This window comes from Drosophila miranda, chromosome 2, assembly GCF_003369915.1.
Source record: "Drosophila miranda strain MSH22 chromosome 2, D.miranda_PacBio2.1, whole genome shotgun sequence".
In the NCBI taxonomy this organism is placed as follows: Eukaryota; Metazoa; Arthropoda; class Insecta; order Diptera; family Drosophilidae; genus Drosophila; species Drosophila miranda.
In genome coordinates this window covers 579,292-601,781 of record NC_046675.1, presented here as the reverse complement: position 1 = coordinate 601,781, position 22,490 = coordinate 579,292, and the positions used below count along the sequence as shown (strand labels likewise).

Sequence of the window (22,490 nt, the reverse complement as noted above, 5' to 3'; positions counted from 1 at the left end):
TAATTTTATCCCATTAATGAATCAATTTCCTACTTGACTGGCTTGTTTTAAATACTTGACTTGTTTTCCTGCTACGGCGATTGCTTTGATTGTTTTTGTCTCAATTTTGGTGCCTCAACAACAATATAGCGTCTCCTATATAGATAAGAATTCGAACCTAGCCCACTTAACCCCCTCTATTTAGACAGGTAAAAAACCTTAAGTTAAACCGTTTAAATAGTATTATTTATTATTAAAGTTATTATTTATTAAAGTTAAACATATGAAGTTAAACATTAAAATATAAAACAATAAAATGTTATCTCACGAAGATTGATAAGTTGAATGTGATAGGACAAGGATATGAATGTTGATATTAATATGATCAAAAGAACCGTCTGCTAGGTCTACAACCAGCGACGCACCAAGCCGGAGTCAATCAGCGAACGGTTGAAGTTTACATTATCCGTACCGACGAGCACCATATGCGCGATGTTGTGTTTGATAGCTTCAACTTTTCCGAAGAGTCTGCGGTTGTTCACTTGATTTTTGAATGCGTTGACAGCCTTCGATGACCAGTTCCGACTGCTCATCGGAGCCACGTAAGCCAGGCGGCCCTGCATTCCCTGCGGCGGCAACTTGGCGAATTCTTTCATTAAAAACTTTACATCTTTAGTGTAGACGGTATCGATGACACCCGTATCGATGAGCTCCACCTTAATAGTCTTTCGTAGATTGTTCTTCCGGTGACTGACGACTTTGGCTCGCTCCCACTCCGATGAATTAATGGGGCAGACGACACACAGATGGCCGGGCGTCAGCAGGCACTGCGGCATCGTGAACGTCGTCGAATCCAAATTTTTGTAGGCTTCCTGCATGTTGTGTGAAAAGTTATCATATAGGTCGTAGTCGTCGTATATCCAAAAGTGAAAGCTATGCGGATTGGTCACCTCCACAAGCTGCAGGAAGTATCGCTCATCCACTTTGAGAGTTTTTTCCAAGCCGCGACGAGGCAGCTTGTAATCGGAGCGAACCGCGTCGCGAGGATAGTCGAAGCTGAGAACACGTTGATTGACAGCATATTCCGGAAAGGCATCACTCTCGTTGCAATCATCGCCGAAGGACACATCCACTTTCAGCTGGTCGAAATTGGGTAGGACCTCACGATCGTCGGATCTGTAGGGTTCAATGGGCATTTGCTTCGCAACTGACACATTTTTCTCCTTTTTCTTCGGCTGGCCACTTGGAGCATTATCAGTCGAATTGCATCTTGGGTGTGGACGCTGAACTTGATTTTGATTGCGGTTTTTGTACAAATATTTATGCATGTCAAACATTTTTCTCATCTGGGCGCTATAGATCGGATTGATTGGATGTTTGGTCTGGGCGGTATTCACGCGAGCCTGCTGGGAGTTAGGGAGCATTTGCGGCTGAAAATTATTGACCGGATTGTACACCTGCCCAGACAAGGCCTTCCTCTCGTTGATAAAGACCAAATTTGATGGCTTCTGTGCAGCAGGAATTCTGGACTTTTTGGATATCTTCTTCTGATTGTTGACAAATTTCTGGATGTGTGCGGACTTGGCAGTTGACAGTGGCTGGACAATAGCCATAGGCCCAGATCCGATCACCTGTGGATAATGTGATTTGAAAATTAGTTTGACTATGCACAAGAATAGTACGAAAACCTAGCTAGATTCACACCTTAATGACGTCTGGCATGGAGCGGAGAAAAGTTTCGACGTCTCTATGGCCGTACTGCCGATGCGGCACTTCTGAACCCACCATCTCCTTGTAGTCGCGAGATAGTTTCTGCAGCGTCATTCTCTCGGGTGACGACACCAGCACAGAATGCACCATCTTCTTTATTAATTCGAGTTCTCCAGATGTATCCATATTGAAATTATATTGACTAATGCCAGCACAATAATATAATTATCAAAAAATTCCCGGTATTTTGCTTCGCCTTTTTAGGCGTCGGCTGCGAGCTTCGAATGTGGTGCGTACAATGTGTGACCGAATGTTATGCAGACAAGAACCGCGCTACATTACATGTTGGGTGATATCTCTGAATACTTTTATATAACATTTACTTTCGAAGGGAAGCTGTTTTGCACTTTCGTGTTAGTTTTAAACGGGGGCACGGACGCGTGGTTCGCGTCGCTTTTTTCAGTTGCTGTGCGGGCTGTTTGATATTTGCTTTTGCAGCCCTAGTCATGGGACACGACACTATCGTCATAAAAACGTAACATACCGTATCAATACAGTACTTTATATTATTATCAATGAATATTAATCATTAATTAATTAATTAAGAGCAGTAATATTATTATGTTGATTAATGTGTATATCTATTATAGACTTATTTAATACGAATATTCTTTCGATACTATTGATAGAATTTTGCCAACGCTGGTTCTCTGCAGCCCTAGCGAAAGATCCGTTATGTTTTGGCCGCCGACGCGTAATAACAACAAAAACAGTTGTAGACGCGAAACATTAAGAGAGAGTTTTTCTGTTGGAGGCTGAAAATTGGGCCCGGAAACTATATTTTAGTTATCAAAACAAGAAAGAAAAAGAAAACATTACGTTAGATTAATATTGCAGATAAAGAATCGAAAAACTTTGGTATTCTTTTTTTTCCGTTCGCGTCGGCTTGTGTTAAAAATTTTATACATATATGTACATATGTATGTATACAGAGATAGATTGGTTCTTAGGGCGGCCATATAATATGTTTAGTGTGCGTTACCGACTAGGCCGGCACAAGCAAATGGACAAGCTCCTTTGTAAACAGATCACTCAGTACCGGGTTGGAGTTATTGGTGCTACTATTGGTGGTGCTCTTGCGCGGCAGCAGCGAGCCAGAGAGCCACGACGCTCCTCCCCTGGTCCAAAGTGCTGCTAGACTTTCAGAGTCAATACAAGCTGGATTTGAGAAACAAAAATAAATATGCCAAAAATGGCTAAAACCAAAAATAAAATAAAAAACAAAGTTTGTGCTTTTATTTTTATTTATTTTATTTTTGTTGTCAGTTGCGGTGCATCTAATTTGCGACCCGGTACTCAGTCAGTAGTCAGTATAGAATATACATATATGTATGTGAGCTTATGATCTATATTACCTATAAAACATATTCTATACGTAATTGTACGTACTCGTGAGAGTTAACATCGCAACCGACGACTACCGCGTCTGCCTTTATCTTTTGGTATCACTGAGGGAAGGAAAGATCTCCTCACCGCAATTCTGTCGTAATTTTTTTAGGTGTAACCACGACCACTAGGGGATAGTGTTGCTATTGCAATCCGATTTCATTCTGGCTGAAATAATGATCCGATCTAAGCCAGTTTCGGCAGATTCTGTACGATTGTGCGTTTCGGTGGCCACAGATTTTCGTCCTTAGTGTTGGGCAGAAGGAGGCAGGGTGAAATTCTTAATTATTTTAACAGTGTGATATCACAGGAGTCTGTATACAGATCTTATGTACTTCGTCTCTTTTAAAGTCGGGCTTCGCCAAAAGCCTGCCAAACAACATCCAAAGCGGGGGCGACCGATGCATCTCGGATCCAAACGACGTCAGATAATAAACAGGCCAATATAATTATTGTTTAAATTATAATTTGTTACATACTTAATCATATCGCCCATCCATTTCATCTACATAATATATATACGTATTAAAATAAACGTCTCCGCCTGTGTGCCGTTGTGTTGTTGTTAGTTTTCCAGAACGTTCATATCGAGGAGGAGCTTCTTGGCCTGCAGGTCGATTAGTCTCCGCTTGGATCTGGCCAATTCGGCCATCTCATTAAAGTATATTGTCTCAGCTTTGAGCTTCTCGTCCATTTTCGTGGTGGTCTCCGAAAGCGAGGCGGAGTCCGCTCGGACTATGTGGTGCATGTCGCTCGATTCGGGATAATCATGCTTATCCCCAACGTCTAAGGTGTTGTCGACGACGTACTCGTAAAAGGGTTCCTGCAGCGAAATCGAAGTTACCTTAAAACAAATATGCATTACATTTACTGCGGCCGCAAAACGTGGACAGTGGAATAATACATTACACTCACCTCGTCCTCCAAATGATCCGTCACCTTCTCAATAATGCTATCTACATCATCGAAGTTGACTTTCTCCAGTGGATCCGCCATCTGCCTGCTCTCAACGTTGCACACGATCTCTTTTTTGGGCGCCATCAAGTGGTCTAAGGTCTTCGAGAGATTGTGATGGCGGCGCACGATGTGACGCATCAAGTTGGACGACAAGTGTTTGAAGGATAATATCTTCCCACAGTGCTTGCATTTGGCCATAAACTCCGACATACGCACAAAGTGCTCCCACAGCTTGTTGTTCTTGCCAATTACTTTGTTCCGCATCTCCGCTTCCTGGCTCTGTCGATCCAGCTGCTGCTGAACGCTCATAATAGTGCGAACAGCACTCTTGGTCTCCATATTGAAATTATATTGACTAATGCCAGCACAATAATATAATTATCAAAAAATTCCCGGTATTTTGCTTCGCCTTTTTAGGCGTCGGCTGCGAGCTTCGAATGTGGTGCGTACAATGTGTGACCGAATGTTATGCAGACAAGAACCGCGCTACATTACATGTTGGGTGATATCTCTGAATACTTTTATATAACATTTACTTTCGAAGGGAAGCTGTTTTGCACTTTCGTGTTAGTTTTAAACGGGGGCACGGACGCGTGGTTCGCGTCGCTTTTTTCAGTTGCTGTGCGGGCTGTTTGATATTTGCTTTTGCAGCCCTAGTCATGGAACACGACACTATCGTCATAAAAACGTAACATACCGTATCAATACAGTTCTTTATATTATTATCAATGAATATTAATCATTAATTAGTTAATTAAGAGCAGTAATATTATTATGTTGATTAATGTGTATATCTATTATAGACTTATTTAATACGAATATTCTTTCGATACTATTGATAGAATTTTGCCAACGCTGGTTCTCTGCAGCCCTAGCGAAAGATCCGTTATGTTTTGGCCGCCGACGCGTAATAACAACAAAAACAGTTGTAGACGCGAAACATTAAGAGAGAGTTTTTCTGTTGGAGGCTGAAAATTGGGCCCGGAAACTATATTTTAGTTATCAAAACAAGAAAGAAAAAGAAAACGTTACGTTAGATTAATATTGCAGATAAAGAATCGAAAAACTTTGGTATTCTTTTTTTTTCCGTTCGCGTCGGCTTGTGTTAAAAATTTTATACATATATGTACATATGTATGTATACAGAGATAGATTGGTTCTTAGGGCGGCCATATAATATGTTTAGTGTGCGTTACCGACTAGGCCGGCACAAGCAAATGGACAAGCTCCTTTGTAAACAGATCACTCAGTACCGGGTTGGAGTTATTGGTGCTACTATTGGTGGTGCTCTTGCGCGGCAGCAGCGAGCCAGAGAGCCACGACGCTCCTCCCCTGGTCCAAAGTGCTGCTAGACTTTCAGAGTCAATACAAGCTGGATTTGAGAAACAAAAATAAATATGCCAAAAATGGCTAAAACCAAAAATAAAATAAAAAACAAAGTTTGTGCTTTTATTTTTATTTATTTTATTTTTGTTGTCAGTTGCGGTGCATCTAATTTGCGACCCGGTACTCAGTCAGTAGTCAGTATAGAATATACATATATGTATGTGAGCTTATGATCTATATTACCTATAAAACATATTCTATACGTAATTGTACGTACTCGTGAGAGTTAACATCGCAACCGACGACTACCGCGTCTGCCTTTATCTTTTGGTATCACTGAGGGAAGGAAAGATCTCCTCACCGCAATTCTGTCGTAATTTTTTTAGGTGTAACCACGACCACTAGGGGATAGTGTTGCTATTGCAATCCGATTTCATTCTGGCTGAAATAATGATCCGATCTAAGCCAGTTTCGGCAGATTCTGTACGATTGTGCGTTTCGGTTGCCACAGATTTTCGTCCTTAGTGTTGGGCAGAAGGAGGCAGGGTGAAATTCTTAATTATTTTAACAGTGTGATATCACAGGAGTCTGTATACAGATCTTATTTTCTTCGTCTCTTTTAAAGCCGGGCTTCGCCAAAAGCCTGCAAAACAACATCCAAAGCGGGGGCGACCGATGCATCTCGGATCCAAACGACGTCAGATAATAAACAGGCCAATATAATTATTGTTTAAATTATAATTTGTTACATACTTAATCATATCGCCCATCCATTTCATCTACATAATATATATACGTATTAAAATAAACGTCTCCGCCTGTGTGCCGTTGTGTTGTTGTTAGTTTTCCAGAACGTTCATATCGAGGAGGAGCTTCTTGGCCTGCAGGTCGATTAGTCTCCGCTTGGATCTGGCCAATTCGGCCATCTCATTAAAGTATATTGTCTCAGCTTTGAGCTTCTCGTCCATTTTCGTGGTGGTCTCCGAAAGCGAGGCGGAGTCCGCTCGGACTATGTGGTGCATGTCGCTCGATTCGGGATAATCATGCTTATCCCCAACGTCTAAGGTGTTGTCGACGACGTACTCGTAAAAGGGTTCCTGCAGCGAAATCGAAGTTACCTTAAAACAAATATGCATTACATTTACTGCGGCCGCAAAACGTGGACAGTGGAATAATACATTACACTCACCTCGTCCTCCAAATGATCCGTCACCTTCTCAATAATGCTATCTACATCATCGAAGTTGACTTTCTCCAGTGGATCCGCCATCTGCCTGCTCTCAACGTTGCACACGATCTCTTTTTTGGGCGCCATCAAGTGATGATGCGAGTGGTCTAAAGTCTTCGAGAGATTGTGATGGCGGCGCACTATGTGACGCATCAAGTTGGACGACGAGTGTTTGGAGGATAATATCTTCCCACAGTGCTTGCATTTGGCCATAAACTCCGACATACGCACAAAGTGCTCCCACAGCTTGTTGTTCTTGCCAATTGCTTTGTTCCGCATCTCCGCTTCCTGGCTCTGTCGATCCAGCTGCTGCTGAACGCTCATAATAGTGCGAACAGCACTCTTGGTCTCCATATTGAAATTATATTGACTAATGCCAGCACAATAATATAATTATCAAAAAATTCCCGGTATTTTGCTTCGCCTTTTTAGGCGTCGGCTGCGAGCTTCGAATGTGGTGCGTACAATGTGTGACCGAATGTTATGCAGACAAGAACCGCGCTACATTACATGTTGGGTGATATCTCTGAATACTTTTATATAACATTTACTTTCGAAGGGAAGCTGTTTTGCACTTTCGTGTTAGTTTTAAACGGGGGCACGGACGCGTGGTTCGCGTCGCTTTTTTCAGTTGCTGTGCGGGCTGTTTGATATTTGCTTTTGCAGCCCTAGTCATGGAACACGACACTATCGTCATAAAAACGTAACATACCGTATCAATACAGTACTTTATATTATTATCAATGAATATTAATCATTAATTAGTTAATTAAGAGCAGTAATATTATTATGTTGATTAATGTGTATATCTATTATAGACTTATTTAATACGAATATTCTTTCGATACTATTGATAGAATTTTGCCAACGCTGGTTCTCTGCAGCCCTAGCGAAAGATCCGTTATGTTTTGGCCGCCGACGCGTAATAACAACAAAAACAGTTGTAGACGCGAAACATTAAGAGAGAGTTTTTCTGTTGGAGGCTGAAAATTGGGCCCGGAAACTATATTTTAGTTATCAAAACAAGAAAGAAAAAGAAAACGTTACGTTAGATTAATATTGCAGATAAAGAATCGAAAAACTTTGGTATTCTTTTTTTTTCCGTTCGCGTCGGCTTGTGTTAAAAATTTTATACATATATGTACATATGTATGTATACAGAGATAGATTGGTTCTTAGGGCGGCCATATAATATGTTTAGTGTGCGTTACCGACTAGGCCGGCACAAGCAAATGGACAAGCTCCTTTGTAAACAGATCACTCAGTACCGGGTTGGAGTTATTGGTGCTACTATTGGTGGTGCTCTTGCGCGGCAGCAGCGAGCCAGAGAGCCACGACGCTCCTCCCCTGGTCCAAAGTGCTGCTAGACTTTCAGAGTCAATACAAGCTGGATTTGAGAAACAAAAATAAATATGCCAAAAATGGCTAAAACCAAAAATAAAATAAAAAACAAAGTTTGTGCTTTTATTTTTATTTATTTTATTTTTGTTGTCAGTTGCGGTGCATCTAATTTGCGACCCGGTACTCAGTCAGTAGTCAGTATAGAATATACATATATGTATGTGAGCTTATGATCTATATTACCTATAAAACATATTCTATACGTAATTGTACGTACTCGTGAGAGTTAACATCGCAACCGACGATGATCACTGAGGGAAGGAAAGATCTCCTCACCGCAATTCTGTCGTAATTTTTTTAGGTGTAACCACGACCACTAGGGAATAGTGTTGCTATTGCAATCCGATTTCATTCTGGCTGAAATAATGATCCGATCTAAGCCAGTTTCGGCAGATTCTGTACGATTGTGCGTTTCGGTTGCCACAGATTTTCGTCCTTAGTGTTGGGCAGAAGGAGGCAGGGTGAAATTCTTAATTATTTTAACAGTGTGATATCACAGGAGTCTGTATACAGATCTTATGTTCTTCGTCTCTTTTAAAGCCGGGCTTCGCCAAAAGCCTGCCAAACAACATCCAAAGCGGGGGCGACCGATGCATCTCGGATCCAAACGACGTCAGATAATAAACAGGCCAATATAATTATTGTTTAAATTATAATTTGTTACATACTTAATCATATCGCCCATCCATTTCATCTACATAATATATATACGTATTAAAATAAACGTATCCGCCTGTGTGCCGTTGTGTTGTTAGTTTTCCAGAACGTTCATATCGAGGAGGAGCTTCTTGGCCTGCAGGTCGATTAGTCTCCGCTTGGATCTGGCCAATTCGGCCATCTCATTAAAGTATATTGTCTCAGCTTTGAGCTTCTCGTCCATTTTCGTGGTGGTCTCCGAAAGCGAGGCGGAGTCCGCTCGGACTATGTGGTGCATGTCGCTCGATTCGGGATAATCATGCTTATCCCCAACGTCTTCGGTGTTGTCGACGACGTACTCGTAAAAGGGTTCCTGCAGCGAAATCGAAGTTACCTTAAAACAAATATGCATTACATTTACTGCGGCCGCAAAACGTGGACAGTGGAATAATACATTACACTCACCTCGTCCTCCAAATGATCCGTCACCTTCTCAATAATGCTATCTACATCATCGAAGTTGACTTTCTCCAGTGGATCCGCCATCTGCCTGCTCTCAACGTTGCACACGATCTCTTTTTTGGGCACCATCAAGTGATGATGAGAGTGGTCTAAGGTCTTCGAGAGATTGTGATGGCGGCGCACGATGTGACGCATCAAGTTGGACGACGAGTGTTTGGAGGATAATATCTTCCCACAGTGCTTGCATTTGGCCATAAACTCCGAAATACGCACAAAGTGCGCCCACAGCTTGTTGTTCTTGCCAATTACTTTGTTCCGCATCTCCGCTTCCTGGCTCTGTCGATCCAGCTGCTGCTGAACGCTCATAATAGTGCGAACAGCACTCTTGGTCTCGCCTTCGCCGTCCCCCTCTCCCTCGCCGTCGCCGTCGCCATCGTCCATCATGTGCATGTCTTCAGAGGCCGAGGCCGCCGCCTCCAACTCGTCCTTTAGCTCAGCCAGCATCTTGCCTTCTTCGCCCGCAAAAATCTGTCGAGCCAGTAGCTTGTGGTTCCTTATTAGGTGGCGCGTCAGATTCGATGAAGTGTGTTTGGAGGAGAGTGTTTTGTCGCAGTGCTTGCACTGTACTATGTATTCGGAGAGGCAATGGAAGTGCGAGAGGGCCTTGAAGTTTTTGCCAACCATAGTTACATTCAAAACTTGTCTGAGTGTACCGATCCGTTTAATTACCGAATTTTTGAATTAAAATTAGGTTCTTTTGAACAAAAAATTGTTTTGGTACAGACTTTTCTAGTTCGCGATAACATATACGGTCTGACCCTTAGAAATATACCGAAATGCGTCACAAATTTTAAAAAATACCGTAAATATGCTAACGAATTATTTTCATTTTTGCTCCCGTGCGAAAACGTCCGTTATTCACTTTTTCACATGTAATCAGAAATTCGATGCTGATCACGAACACTTATTCGATGTGGCCTGGGACATGGCTAGATTTAAAATTGGTTTCTATACGGTTTCTCCATTGGTCCATTGGGCAAGAGGGTGAGTCAATTACTTAAAAATCTTGGAAAATACTATAAGTATAAACATTAGCAAGGTGTGTAAGCTAGACATGGTGGCAAGATAATCTGAAATCCGATCAAATAAACCGTCTGAACCTCAGAAATATACCAAAATATTCCGTATCATTTCTATTGCTAGTTTTTAATATTCCGTCGAATAATGCCGGCTAACTAAGACTCTTAGCGCATCCCATATAATTTTAGCGCCTTGATGGATAAGTTTTCTACAAGATTAGTTACTGTTAAGTACTTCTTTGTATTGTATTATGTGTAAAACAAGGTTTAAACAAAAAAGGTCAACAAAAAAAGTGGCAACGTAAGTGAGTACGGAATGTAGGGACATTGATGCGATGAAAAATCCCTCAACGAAGAGAGAGAATCCCATCAAGAGCAAATCCCCAAAAAACGAGAGCATCTCCCACCAAACTTGAGCGCCAAATAATTGCCACTCAAAAGTAGCACCAAATGTGCTGCAATGCGCATTTTAACAGTGGCAGACCAGCTGGAACAGGGTTGCCCATAATGGCAAATGTCAAAAAAGTAACCTAAAAATTTTGACACGAGGTGTTGTGCGTGTCTTTTCCTTTCTTTCTCGCTTTTTACTCGAACATGGGTAAGTCGGCTCGTGCGAAATGCGTTAAAAAATCAGGGAAATTGGCTCAAAAATTCATTGAATCAATGTAAAAGTGTGTGAAAAACAATGCCACCAACGGATCGGCAATAAATCCAAAAATGTTGCTGCATTTTTCAATGAATTCAACCCTCGAACTCCCGTGCCCATGAGTTGTGGTTGGCGTGCGTGTGTTTGTGTTCTTGATATTTAAGCGCAGCCAATGTGCCATGTTTTAATTTAATTCGTATGTTTTAATATTGTTCCCAGGTATTAGCCGTGATAGTGCACACAAGCGCCGTTCAACTGGTGGCAAGCGCAAGTCGCTTCGCAAGAAGCGCAAGTTCGAGTTGGGTCGCCCCGCCGCCAACACCAAGGTAAGCGATGCCTGTCGCCTGTCCCCTGTCAGTGGGTGGCATACAGAAATGTAGCGACTTGGCATAGCACAAAATGATTGCTGATTTGCTAAAATGATGTTAACGCGTGTCAACTGTAATTGCGCATGGTTTACCTAATCGTGCGCTACTGTTTGATGATTTAAAAGCTTTATGTTCGGACTACTGATTTTCAACTATCGCTGTCCCAACTAAATACTCTACTGCCTGGAAGTGTGCGGATATTCTAAACGGTTGGTCTTTCATTTCATTTCATTGCAGCTCGGCTCCAGCCGCGTGCACTCTGTGCGCACTCGTGGAGGCAACAGCAAACTGCGTGCCCTGCGCCTGGAGAACGGCAACTTTGCCTGGGCCTCTGAGGGTGTTGCCCGCAAGACTCGTATCGCTGATGTCGTCTACAATGCGTCCAACAACGAGCTGGTGCGCACCAAGACACTGGTGAAGAACAGCATTGTGGTCATCGACGCGACGCCATTCCGCCAATGGTACGAGTCCCACTACGTGCTGCCCTTGGGACGCAAGCGCAACCCCAAGCACGCACAGAAGGAGGATGAGAACGATGTGCTGACCAAGAAGCGCAGTGAAAAGGTCATGAAGAAGTACCTGGAGCGTCAAAAGTTTGGCAAAGTTGAGCAGGCGTTGGAGGACCAGTTCACTTCTGGCCGCATCTTGGGTGTGTATTTTCTCTAGTTTTCATTTTATCGCTGGCTGTATACAAATGATGTAAAATCCTTAGCGATCCAACAACTTTATTGCAAAATTCTTGTTTTAAGAATAATGCAAGCCTGTTGGGTGTGATTACGGCTTGTCATAGTTACTCTGATTGCCAAATAGCTTATGTCCAGTGCGGGCGGATTGCCTTTCGTTTGCTAATCCCCTTCTCTTTCTTTCTGTTCCTTTCAGCCTGCATTTCTTCCCGCCCCGGTCAGTGCGGTCGCTCCGACGGCTACATTCTGGAAGGCAAGGAATTGGAGTTCTACCTTAAGAAGATCAAGTCTAAGAAGTAAAGGCACTCTAGATAAGCTTGCAAGCGCAGCGCTCAGATGATCAATGGACTTGCAAAGAAAAAAAAATAAAAACCGATTCTTTTGATAGAAGAATTTCTCGAGCTGTCTTTTCTGTTGCATAAATAGTAGATGATATCCGCAAAGAGTAGATCGAAGATAGATTTCTTTGAAAACACACAGTTTCTATTCATGTTTTTCGTATGTTACAATAATACGTAATTATTAACAGTAGTTTAAATATCATTCGTATCGGCTATAATTACACAACGCAAAATAGGACGAGTGGCCAGGAGGGGCTAGGCATCCCTATAGCCATCCCGTAAAGTACAACAAATTCATTTCAATTTTGGACACCCAACAACGGAACCATCCTGGTGGAACCATTTATGGAATAAACTATTCTGATGTGCTGCTCGGCTTCTTGCTAGGGTTAGGTTAGTGTTCGAAAAGCGTCGTCATGACAGCCATTAATGCAATGCCAAAGACCAGGGCTAGCAGCTGCTTAATGGATTCCTTGCGTTCCTCTTCCTTTAAGAGATCAGGTAATACTGTGACCAGCGAAATGTGCAGGAAGCCGCCAGCGGTAAAGGGCATGATCCACGAGGTGCGTGCCTCTGTAAAAGCAAAGAAGAGAGCTCAGCTCACTGACGCTGAAAGATGATAGTTTTGGTGGACATACCCATGGCTGAGGTTACACCGGAGCCTCCGATCGCCACCAGGGCACCAAGTAGTCCTGCTCCTGCTGTTAGCAGCTGTGCCCGAGCCGCATCCCAGCGACTGAATCCGGAGCGCAGAAGAATGGCAAAGTCCCCGACTTCGTGGGGGATCTCGTGCACTGCAAAGGAACACCACGTAAGGATCTACGACTAGCTGAAGCCAGCATCATATTTACACAGTATGGCGAATGTGGCCAGGACTCCGTGTCTGAAGGAGACCAGAAAAGATCCAGCCACCGCCAGGCCGTGCGTAAAGTTGTCGATGGAATTGGCCAGCAGGTTCAGGTATCCGGCGACCTTCCTGGGCTGTTCTTTCTGCTCCTTGGACTTCTGCTCTCGCTCGCGCAAGAAACAGACCTTGTCCACGTCCTCAATGTCACAGGCTCCGCCGCAGCTCTCGGAGGTTCCCCCCTCCGGCAGCTTGCCCCCATGGCGGCGCAGCAGGCAGTTTGCGATCTCCACGCACTTGGGCTGGGGATTCTCCTCGTCTGCGTTCGTGTAGCCGGAGAAGATTTTCTCCACTATTGTGAAGATCAGTATGCCAGCGAGCACCCACAGTCCGGAGCGCAGCGATGGGTGGCTGTCCCCCAATTCCACCGAAGAGCTCTGGTGATCGCCCTCCCAGGCCTCTGGTAGCAAATGGAGGAACACATCCCCCAGCAGTCCTCCCACTGCGAAGCTCAGTAGCACTCGCAGGAACTTTGATTCCGCAGCTGAAGCGAGAGACAACTTGATCTTGAAAAACGGTCTAAAATCAATCTCTTAGAGCAACACTTACGGTCTTTGTATCCATTTTTGGCCAGTTTCTCCTCTGACGGAATGATGAGCAGTGGAAAGATGCCACTGAGGCCGATAACCACCGAACCCAGCAGCGAGAACACCCACGGGGTGTACTGGAAGCTCTTAAAGTACTCTGGCACGTAATTGTTCATCAGATTTGCGTATAGCATGGTTAAATGTTCATCAAAAAAGCTGCTATTTGTGCTCATTGTTGTCTTTGTTTCAGCTACGGCTGTTTCCTGGACTGGTTCTGGATCTGGATCTCGATCTTGACGACGACTCTTCCGGTTGGTCGTTGCCTGCACTGCAGCCTGTACTTGAGATATGGGGATGTGTTCAATCACTGTCTGGTCATGTCCATTAACTCCTTAACTGAATATGTCCCACACCTTTTTCCCAGCTGAAAGCCAAAATTCGAATTTTTAATAAAAAAGAAACCTGTGAAATTTACGAGTATATCTACAATAAAAAAAATATATAAGTCGGGCTGAATCAGTTCTAGAATTTTGTTACTTGGCAACAAAATAAAGGAATACCCTGACAAGCTGATGAGAAAATCTCTTAGATATAGAAAACGGACAGACGTCAGTCAATAAGGGAGCAGTAGCCGCCCCCCTCTCTCGACTGTTGCTGTTGCTGTTGTCGGGCTCGGTTCGATAAGCAAGTCAGTGTAAAATTGAAGTCTTTAAGGCTTAAGCATGACTAGAGATAGCTTTAGCATAGGAGCGGCAGTCAATCAAACGCTATAATGACCAAGAGATAATTGCCTCAACTATGTATCCTTTAGGCTTTTTGCATAAGCGTACGTAAGCGCATACTCGTATCCTCGCTCGAAGGCTAATAGCAAGCGGATAGCGCTAAACCAGTCACAAATTGATCATCGATTCGATCATAAAATCACGTCACAGTCCTTACACTCAATTATCCAATGATTGACGGGAAAGAAACTCAAGTTTTGTCGATGGAATCACAAAAATCAGTCTCGACTACGCGTAATGGGAGGAACAATCCTTCAAAATGGATATCCGTCGCCTTTAGTGTCCGCAAAGATACTAATTGAAATTGTAAACGCCACTGTTGGGTACTCCCACGTCTCAGTGCTCAGTTCTCTGTTCTCAGTTCTCAGTTCAGTTTGATGTGTGTCTGCCTGCTGCTGTGCACGATGAAGCTTAAACTGTTCAATTTTTTCGCGATAAGATATAGGTAGACGCCGCACTGCCACTGCCACCCATATCACTGATGTTGGTTGCTTTGTTAAACGGCAATCGTGTACATCTTTATTGGGAAAAACGGCCACTGGCTGCGTCTTTCTAAGTACTAGTCATCAAACTCCTAAATTAAATCATCCAACTACTGATATCATGGCTGATCATTTTAGGATTTTCGTTTGTTAAAGCGTTTCGCATAGGCAGTGGCAGAGCCAGCAACCAGCAACCAGCAACCAGACCCAGAAAATTCTGCTGCCACAAAATCCGAGCGAGATAGCCCCACTCTCGTATCTCTCGCAGTCTTTGGTTGTCATTGAACTATCCATACAAAGACACGATTCGGAAGAGCGCACCGACGTTTAAGTACTCTCGACATTAAAGAAACAAAAAATTTATATGGTTGCTTCTTATAGAGGCTATATGATTAAGTGGTCCGATCGGGCAGATTCTGAAGAAATTATGAAGGAACAGAACAGACACCGCAGAAACGACACTAGGAGAATGTGTGATATACATATGTATGTACATATGTGTAATGTGCGTGCAAATGTATGCCACTCGGAGATGAAGTTTATATACATAGTTCATAGATGTCGTTTCACTGTTGTACACTGTTTAATCGTACATTGTACACACTTATGATTTTCTTAGGTTCGTACTTATGTACATACATACATATTTACCATACAATACAAGTGCACAAATGGGGGACAATGGATTGTTGTTCAGCCTCCAAACGTGATTTTTGGCGGTGTATTTGTATAATTTCAACTGTTAACACAATAGCACTATAACTATAACACACTTGACTGTTACTAATGCGGAAATTTATGCTCCAAGCTCCCACAAGTCGTCGTCGTCGTCGTCTTATCGCGCCGGTAAATGAGCTCGTTCTGAGGGAGGCAACGTCTTTCGTTGCATTCTTATAGAAAGAGCACAACAGATCGAATATAAATCGTATCTTGGGGGCTCCAGCTATATTACTATATATACTATGCTCCCCCATACAACAGTTGCTAACCAATGAATTACATGAATCACATTATTGACAACGACTCTCGTTTGACAAACCAATGGCGCCGATTATTTTGCACTCTGCACTACAGAAACGAGACATGACAAATTAACAAAACTGGAATGAAATTAAATTAAATGCTGATTATCAAGCAGAAACGTGCTGTTGCTGCACATGTGTAAGAACTTAAGCAGAAAAAAGATGGTCCCTTAAACGATTACGTTAAATAATCCTAATATTTACATACATATATGTACATATGTATGTACCATGTAATTGTTTATTTGCAAGTAAATGCTGATAACACACACACTGTTGCCTGTCAGCTGACTGTATTTTCATTTTCACTGCTGAAAACCGCAACAAATACAATTAAAATTAAATATACTTTTCTGTGGATCGAAAAACATACGAGAAACACACGAGTGTTTCGGCATTATAACCCTTTGGTTTCTTAGTAAAATCGTTTAAACCGGACTGTAAGCAAAACCAGTTTTTCAAACAAGTTCGCTTTGTTGTTGTCTAATCAAATCAATGCGTCTGTTTTTGTACTCGTACTCCTATGTCTGTGATAACAGGTAGTATAGTAATGTTGAAGTAGTGATCGGCGGAGCACAGATTTTTAAGATTAACTCGAGTGCAAAAAATTTTCAAATATGGCCGCTATGGCAGCTGTTTGGCGTGTGTGGGTTGGGGTGGTGTGGGGCGAATGCACAGTTATTCGGTTAAACAGCGCCTTACGCTAGGTTAGTTATTTATATTGCGGTTCTTTACCGTTATGCTGGTTGTCTTCAATGAGGCACAAAGGAAAAGTCTTTTGTTTTGTTTTCATTTACTTTTGTGACTGTTGCGTTCGCGAACAAACATAATCTTATTGTTTATCTAATGCGCAGTAGAGGACAGAGTGGCACCCACTAAACAATATAAATGCACGATTCTCTTATTCGATAGGATTCCGAAGGAATGTCTTTGTCGTTGTGAGATACAGTCCTCCCTTCAGAAGAACTTTGCGTTTAATACCGCACTTGGTAGACTCTCTCGGAGTCACTCTACGAAAGGTTACAAGTACAAAAATTGCACATAAATATGTACGTTTGTTTACTAGTGTGCCGTGTGGAAAACAAACATGGCTGGCGAACAGCTGGCTGCTATCGATAGTTAATCGAATAGTTGCACCATAGGTGTGCGAGCGTGACTGTGTTAACTTGAATCGTTAACTCCTTTAACCGCTTGAAAATAATATGTCTCATTTAATTTGTAAACCGTGTTTTAGTCAAAACACAATACATGCAAGTACTAAAAAGTAGTTCATCTAGTAGAAAATGTATTCATCAATGGCCTAAAATTATATGGGCAGAGCTAAAGGTTTTAGTTAGTCAGCATTATTCAACGGAATATCAAAATTGAGCAATAGGAACGATTTTTCTCTTACGTTGTATTAAGTTTTATTTGTTTGACTATTTTCGCTAAAACCTCTTTGTACGCAAATTGCAATAAAAGCAAGTGTTTAAAGTAAACCAGTCAATTAGAAAACAAATTCACTAATTGGATAAAATTATGTGGGCGTGGCTAAATGTTCTATATAGCTGGTAATATTTGATGGAAGATCAAAATCAAGGAAAATGTAAAATAGAACTTTAATTCGTTAGTATATTTACGGTCTATTTTTAAAATGAGACAGTATATTTTAGTATATTTGTGAGGGTCAGACGGTATATTTTAACGCGGCCACACTGGACTCTACAAAAAAAATTAATTAAAAAACAATTGATTTCTACATAAAAATTCATAGTGGTAAAATGTTTTTTAACCCCCAAATGTTTCTAAAATGTTAAAAACATTGACTGTTGCGTTAGCGCGACAGCCAAGAACGACGTAAGTCAACAAACATCTGAAGCGTGAGCAACGCTCCACAACAACAAAAGGGATTTAAGTTAATAACAAAAAGGCGAAAAAAGTACTTCGTCAAAATTTGCATACAAAAACGAGTTGAATTGGTTACGTAATGCACAGAGACGAGACCCTATTGACTACGCACAACTACAGCTCAACAATGAGTAAGCTGGAGACCGATTCGGACAGTTCCGAGGAATTTTTCGATGCCGAAGACACTACGCCCAATCGTCATTCCACACTGTGGTACGCATCGCACTCTAATCTTATATCCAGCGTGGCTGACTAATACACAAATTTGTACATTCTAGTCGTAGATTGCCGGCAGAGGTGGCTCAGGAGTTTATATTTCCAGAGCCTGCAGTGCGTGTCAATGCGGCCGCCTCATCGGACAGCGATGCGACTCCCATTGGCGCTGGAACGCCTGCCACACGGAGTCCCACCAACAGTCTAGGCACTCGTCTGAAGCAGCAAGATATAGCACCCGTAGTCTTCGCCGAACCGAAGCCAGTGCATGGAGCAGTAAGTGGGGCACGGTCATATGTTGGGTGCATTTGTCAGTTTTGCTTAAGAACTTCCAATATTAACAATAAAAATATTTGTATTCTCTTCTTTCATATTTTTTTGTGGTTTATACACACTCTTTCTGTCGTAAATATGATGCGAAAAACAACTTAAACTTCAATCTAATCCTATAACTATGAAACGTATCGTATATAGTATGGTAGACAACGCTGTCGCGAACTCCGTCAGTGCATGAAAAACGATGAAGATGATAATCCAGGAAATACACTCACACCTGACTCTCAGGTATTTATTTTTGCGAACTGCTTTGATTTCTCATTGCTTAATCCTTTGTTACTAATTGATGATTTTTTTACTGATTGCAGAATAGCTCCACGGATGGGATTTTCACCAATCGATCCACGCATCCGTTCAAGGTTATCGAAACCGATGCGATGAGCATACAGAGCATGACATCCTTGGGTCGCGTGGGACGCATCTTGGCAGGCAGTATAGACCCTTCAGGTGAGTGAGAATTTGACGTTCAATTAACTCGTCAAAAAACTAAGCAAGCCTTCAATTCTATGCTCAGCCATCAGTATTGATCGTGAGTCCCTGGCCTCCCTGAATTCCCAGCAGAAGCATCAGCAACAGCAACAGGCACAGACGCAGACGCAACCCCAACAACCGACGCAGTCTTCGACCATGTCCTCAGCAACGAGAGCTGCAAGCACATCCTCTGGCATAGGGACACCAGCTGTCTCGCCCAAGCATCAGCAGCAAGATGCTGCAGCTCCCAGTGCATTAGGCACTGCTTCTAGGGTCCCCGCGAATGCCTCAGTACCTGTGCAGGCATCAGCTGCTGTTGGAATCATGTTGCAAGAGCCAGATGTGATAGCAAGCACAAAGCTTGCGCTGTCCAAGACGACAGATTCTATCACCTCATGCGGGCCAGTGGCGCCACCGCGAAGGAAGAAGAAATCGCGACACCTTTCAAGCAGTTCCTCGGATCAGTTCAATATGGCCGACCGGCCGACCGACGCGGAAGACACCGACAGCGACACTCGTTCTGTAAGAAGCGTACGCGATGACTTTGTACTGGAGTTTGAGAGCTCGCTGAGCGATGCCAATACCTCGGCATCCAGCAACACATTGACCTGCTCGTCCACCAACACAATCGTATCGGCCACGACCACGGCCACGCCCTCGTCTCTGGTGCAGATGCCGTCGATGAGTGCCATGCATATACGTCCCATGTTGGCCACGACGGCAATTACTGTCCTCTCCAAGCCTTCGCATTCGCTGGGGAGCAGTTTCACGTCAGTTTACTCGAAGCCAAGTCCCTCAAACTCGGCCAAGAACAACTCAGCGCCAGGACGCGTCAGCTCCATCGATCCGAATCAGGGTCTCAATCTATTCAAGGCCATTCAGGGGGGCTACGTAGTCAAGCCACGCGACGAGGCCAGCAACAAGGCCCAGGGCCCATCCCAGGATGAGATTGAGCGCATTGAGAAAATGCTCATGGAGAACGCAAATCGTCCCAAGTTGGCGGGCACCGGCTCCAATAGCTTGGGCAGTGCCACGCGGTGAGTTTTCTTTGATTTTTGGTTTTCTGAAATGAAATATGTTTGGTTCTCTGTTTTCCCCACAGATATCCAGCCTTGTATCGCGTCACCAACGACAAGGAACGACGAAAGTCTGCTGGCGACGAAGATGTGCTAAGGCAGATGAACATTTACGTGCGGACACGCACCAGCTCTGGCAAGCAGCTTACCGACTTTGAGATACTCGAGCAAGTGCCTGTGAAGAACCTGGACACGGGAGAGAACATGCCGCTCTCCGAGATGCGTTCACCGCCAGTGCCTGAGGGCTGGAATCCACTCTCGCTGCATATCCTAAAGCTGACGTCCCACCTGGAGGTGACCCAGAAAGAGTCCGATGAGGAGAGTGTGATTGGCATACCGCCTAGTATTGAAGGCCAACAGCCCGACGAGGAAGAGCTCGAAACGGACGACGGCAGTCGTCTGAAGAAGAAAACGGCACGCATTAAGCGCTTCTTTGGCACCACAATGCGCAAGACTGTGGACAAGGCCAAATCGATTGCATCTGAAGTGTCGCATGCGCGACACAAGGAGGATGTGGCCGATATCGTGGATGCCATGAATCCCGAGCAGAATATCAAAATCAAAGCGTCCTCGTCCAACAAGGGACCCTACGAATTCACCAAGCTCCAGCACGTGCAGGACTTGAGTGGCGAGGACACGAGCGCAGTGTGGTGCATGAAGTTCAGCTCGTGCGGGCGCCTCTTGGCCACAGCGGGGCAGGATAAGGTTCTGCGAATTTGGGTGTTGAAAGATGCCTATCCATTCTTTCAGGTAACTGCTCTTGCAAATATCAATTTTCTTGTGCCTCATGCTAATTGAATATTAACATTCCCTAGGACATGCGCAACAAATACAATGCCGATCAAAAGTCATCGCCCACGCCCTCACAGGAGTCTCTCGTTTCGCAGCACTCGGCCGAGGAGGCGATTGCTATGGCCACAGCCGCTGAGAAATGCACAGGGCCCTTCATGCCCAAGCCCTTCTGCACCTACAACGGGCACACCTCGGATCTGCTGGATGTTAGCTGGTCGAAGAACTACTTTATCCTGTCTAGCAGCATGGACAAGACGGTCCGCCTGTGGCACATATCCAGAAAGGAGTGCCTCTGCTGCTTCCAGCATATTGATTTTGTCACAGCCATTGCCTTCCATCCGCGCGACGATCGATACTTTCTGAGCGGAAGCCTCGATGGCAAGCTGAGACTGTGGAATATACCGGACAAGAAGGTGGCTCTGTGGAACGAGGTGGATGGCCAGACAAAGCTCATCACGGCAGCCAATTTCTGTCAGAACGGTCAGTTTGCTGTGGTGGGCAGCTACGATGGACGCTGCATATTCTACAACACGGACCAGCTCAAGTACCACACACAGATCCATGTGCGCTCTACCCGCGGCAAGAATCGCATTGGCCGCAAGATTAGCGGCATCGAGCCCATGCCCGGAGAGGACAAAATATTGGTCACCTCCAATGACAGCCGAGTGCGCCTTTACGATTTGAGGGACCTGAACTTGTCCTGCAAGTACAAGGGTTACTTGAATGTGTCCTCGCAGATCAAGGGGTCGTTCAGTCACGACGGGAAGTATATCATTGCCGGATCCGAGAATCAATGCATTTACGTATGGAAGACCAATCACGACTACTCCAAGCTGAGCTCGGTTAGTAAAATGGATTATTTACAGCCATGCAGAAAGTTCCCCTATTCCCTGATTGCTAATTGCTGTGTAATCCTTACAGGTTCGTCGCGATCGCAGCGATTTCTGGGAGGGCATTAAAGCACATAATGCCACTGTCACCTGTGCCATATTCGCGCCACATCCAGAGGCCATCATCAAACCAGAACCTGATGAAATTTCGAATGAAAAGGTAACAGCCAAACAACCTTTCGTTTATCTGTTTCAGATACTGATCCAAGTGTTTTCTGCTTTCGGTTTTAGCTGGCTCACAATGCACCTGATCCACTTGTCGAACAGCATAAAAAGGGATGCGGCTACGTGCTGGTCAGCGCAGATTTCAATGGGGCAATAAAGGTGTTCATTAATAAGACAAAGCCCAAGCACAGCAGTCTGCCCTACACGGCTATAGCGGATTAGATAATCGCAGGTCTATACATACGTAATCCTTATAAATGCTACACCTATGTATCTACCCTCGTATCGCAGTATATGAAAAGTTGTTAGCTAAATTCGGTTCTACTAGCACGAAATTTTTTTAATGTTATGTATTTTTAACGCTGATTGAATTAATGAATGTGTGTGTAGATATTTACTTTGCCAATGTTTCTTTTATTGTTTAACATTATTTTGAAAGTCAATTGTACACTATAATGCCTCCTCCCTGCACGGATAGGAATGACTTTGTACAGAAAAGCGTGATGAGTACATTTTCTGACACATCCCAGGATCCCAGGCCAAGAAGATGTCGAAGGTCGAATGTCGAAGATGCCTGCCGAATCGCAAAGCAGTTACTTTAAAAGCCTACACTCATAATTAATTTATAACTAACTTTATAATATAGTACGAGTATATTTTGTGTAAAGTAAAGTTGTGCAA

The 22,490-nt window shown here is 43.6% G+C and overlaps 7 protein-coding genes and 1 non-coding gene across 12 annotated transcripts; 3 read left to right on the top strand and 5 right to left on the bottom strand.

The window, feature by feature from the left end:
- Positions 1 to 203: 203 nt before the first annotated feature.
- LOC108157221 (tudor domain-containing protein 5-like) lies at positions 204 to 4,747 on the bottom strand. 2 transcript variants are annotated; one of them, XM_033389432.1, is made up of 3 exons: positions 4,438 to 4,747; positions 1,684 to 1,881; positions 204 to 1,610 (listed from the first exon to the last, which is right to left on the bottom strand). In XM_033389432.1, the coding sequence occupies exons 2-3, from the start codon at positions 1,873 to 1,875 to the stop codon at positions 387 to 389; spliced, it is 1,416 nt and encodes a 471-aa protein (XP_033245323.1). In that variant the 5' UTR covers positions 1,876 to 1,881; positions 4,438 to 4,747; the 3' UTR covers positions 204 to 386. The 2 variants fall into 2 exon arrangements, with proteins under 2 accessions (XP_033245323.1, XP_017144667.1); XM_017289178.2 differs by lacking the exon at positions 4,438 to 4,747 and having other exon boundaries at positions 1,684 to 2,180.
- On the bottom strand, positions 3,585 to 4,452 carry LOC117187225. Its single transcript, XM_033389436.1, has 2 exons — positions 4,051 to 4,452; positions 3,585 to 3,958 (listed from the first exon to the last, which is right to left on the bottom strand). Exons 1-2 carry the CDS (start codon positions 4,429 to 4,431, stop codon positions 3,701 to 3,703), a joined length of 639 nt encoding a protein of 212 aa, XP_033245327.1. The 5' UTR covers positions 4,432 to 4,452; the 3' UTR covers positions 3,585 to 3,700.
- Positions 4,748 to 6,121: 1,374 nt separating the features above from the next.
- Positions 6,122 to 7,314, bottom strand: LOC117187224. Its single transcript, XM_033389435.1, has 2 exons — positions 6,608 to 7,314; positions 6,122 to 6,536 (listed from the first exon to the last, which is right to left on the bottom strand). The coding sequence occupies exons 1-2, from the start codon at positions 6,998 to 7,000 to the stop codon at positions 6,258 to 6,260; spliced, it is 672 nt and encodes a 223-aa protein (XP_033245326.1). The 5' UTR covers positions 7,001 to 7,314; the 3' UTR covers positions 6,122 to 6,257.
- A 1,368-nt stretch (positions 7,315 to 8,682) lies between these two features.
- LOC108157070 lies at positions 8,683 to 9,969 on the bottom strand. Of its 3 annotated transcripts, none has more exons than XM_033389434.1 (2): positions 9,455 to 9,969; positions 8,683 to 9,056 (listed from the first exon to the last, which is right to left on the bottom strand). In XM_033389434.1, the coding sequence occupies exons 1-2, from the start codon at positions 9,827 to 9,829 to the stop codon at positions 8,799 to 8,801; spliced, it is 633 nt and encodes a 210-aa protein (XP_033245325.1). In that variant the 5' UTR covers positions 9,830 to 9,969; the 3' UTR covers positions 8,683 to 8,798. The 3 variants fall into 3 exon arrangements, with proteins under 3 accessions (XP_033245325.1, XP_033245324.1, XP_017144394.2); XM_033389433.1 differs by having other exon boundaries at positions 8,686 to 9,077; positions 9,149 to 9,967; XM_017288905.2 differs by having other exon boundaries at positions 8,686 to 9,056; positions 9,149 to 9,967.
- A 760-nt stretch (positions 9,970 to 10,729) lies between these two features.
- On the top strand, positions 10,730 to 12,315 carry LOC108156563 (40S ribosomal protein S8). The gene is made up of 4 exons (XM_017288091.2): positions 10,730 to 10,822; positions 11,090 to 11,196; positions 11,476 to 11,887; positions 12,118 to 12,315. Exons 1-4 carry the CDS (start codon positions 10,819 to 10,821, stop codon positions 12,219 to 12,221), a joined length of 627 nt encoding a protein of 208 aa, XP_017143580.1. The 5' UTR covers positions 10,730 to 10,818; the 3' UTR covers positions 12,222 to 12,315.
- Positions 11,993 to 12,039, top strand: LOC117187605. The gene has a single exon (XR_004472260.1). It is a non-coding gene; the product is annotated as a small nucleolar RNA R442 (small nucleolar RNA).
- Positions 12,316 to 12,382: 67 nt separating the features above from the next.
- LOC108156562 (zinc transporter ZIP13 homolog) lies at positions 12,383 to 17,047 on the bottom strand. 2 transcript variants are annotated; one of them, XM_017288085.2, is made up of 5 exons: positions 16,715 to 17,047; positions 13,716 to 14,117; positions 13,114 to 13,650; positions 12,901 to 13,056; positions 12,383 to 12,835 (listed from the first exon to the last, which is right to left on the bottom strand). In XM_017288085.2, the coding sequence occupies exons 2-5, from the start codon at positions 13,924 to 13,926 to the stop codon at positions 12,657 to 12,659; spliced, it is 1,083 nt and encodes a 360-aa protein (XP_017143574.1). In that variant the 5' UTR covers positions 13,927 to 14,117; positions 16,715 to 17,047; the 3' UTR covers positions 12,383 to 12,656. The 2 variants fall into 2 exon arrangements, with proteins under 2 accessions (XP_017143574.1, XP_017143577.1); XM_017288088.2 differs by lacking the exon at positions 16,715 to 17,047 and adding an exon at positions 15,609 to 15,702.
- A 631-nt stretch (positions 17,048 to 17,678) lies between these two features.
- LOC108155973 (WD repeat-containing protein 44) lies at positions 17,679 to 22,468 on the top strand. The gene is made up of 9 exons (XM_017287159.2): positions 17,679 to 18,079; positions 18,145 to 18,355; positions 18,554 to 18,643; positions 18,724 to 18,862; positions 18,930 to 19,923; positions 19,989 to 20,712; positions 20,778 to 21,596; positions 21,676 to 21,804; positions 21,876 to 22,468. Exons 1-9 carry the CDS (start codon positions 17,946 to 17,948, stop codon positions 22,029 to 22,031), a joined length of 3,396 nt encoding a protein of 1,131 aa, XP_017142648.1. The 5' UTR covers positions 17,679 to 17,945; the 3' UTR covers positions 22,032 to 22,468.
- The last annotated feature ends 22 nt before the right edge of the window (positions 22,469 to 22,490 follow it).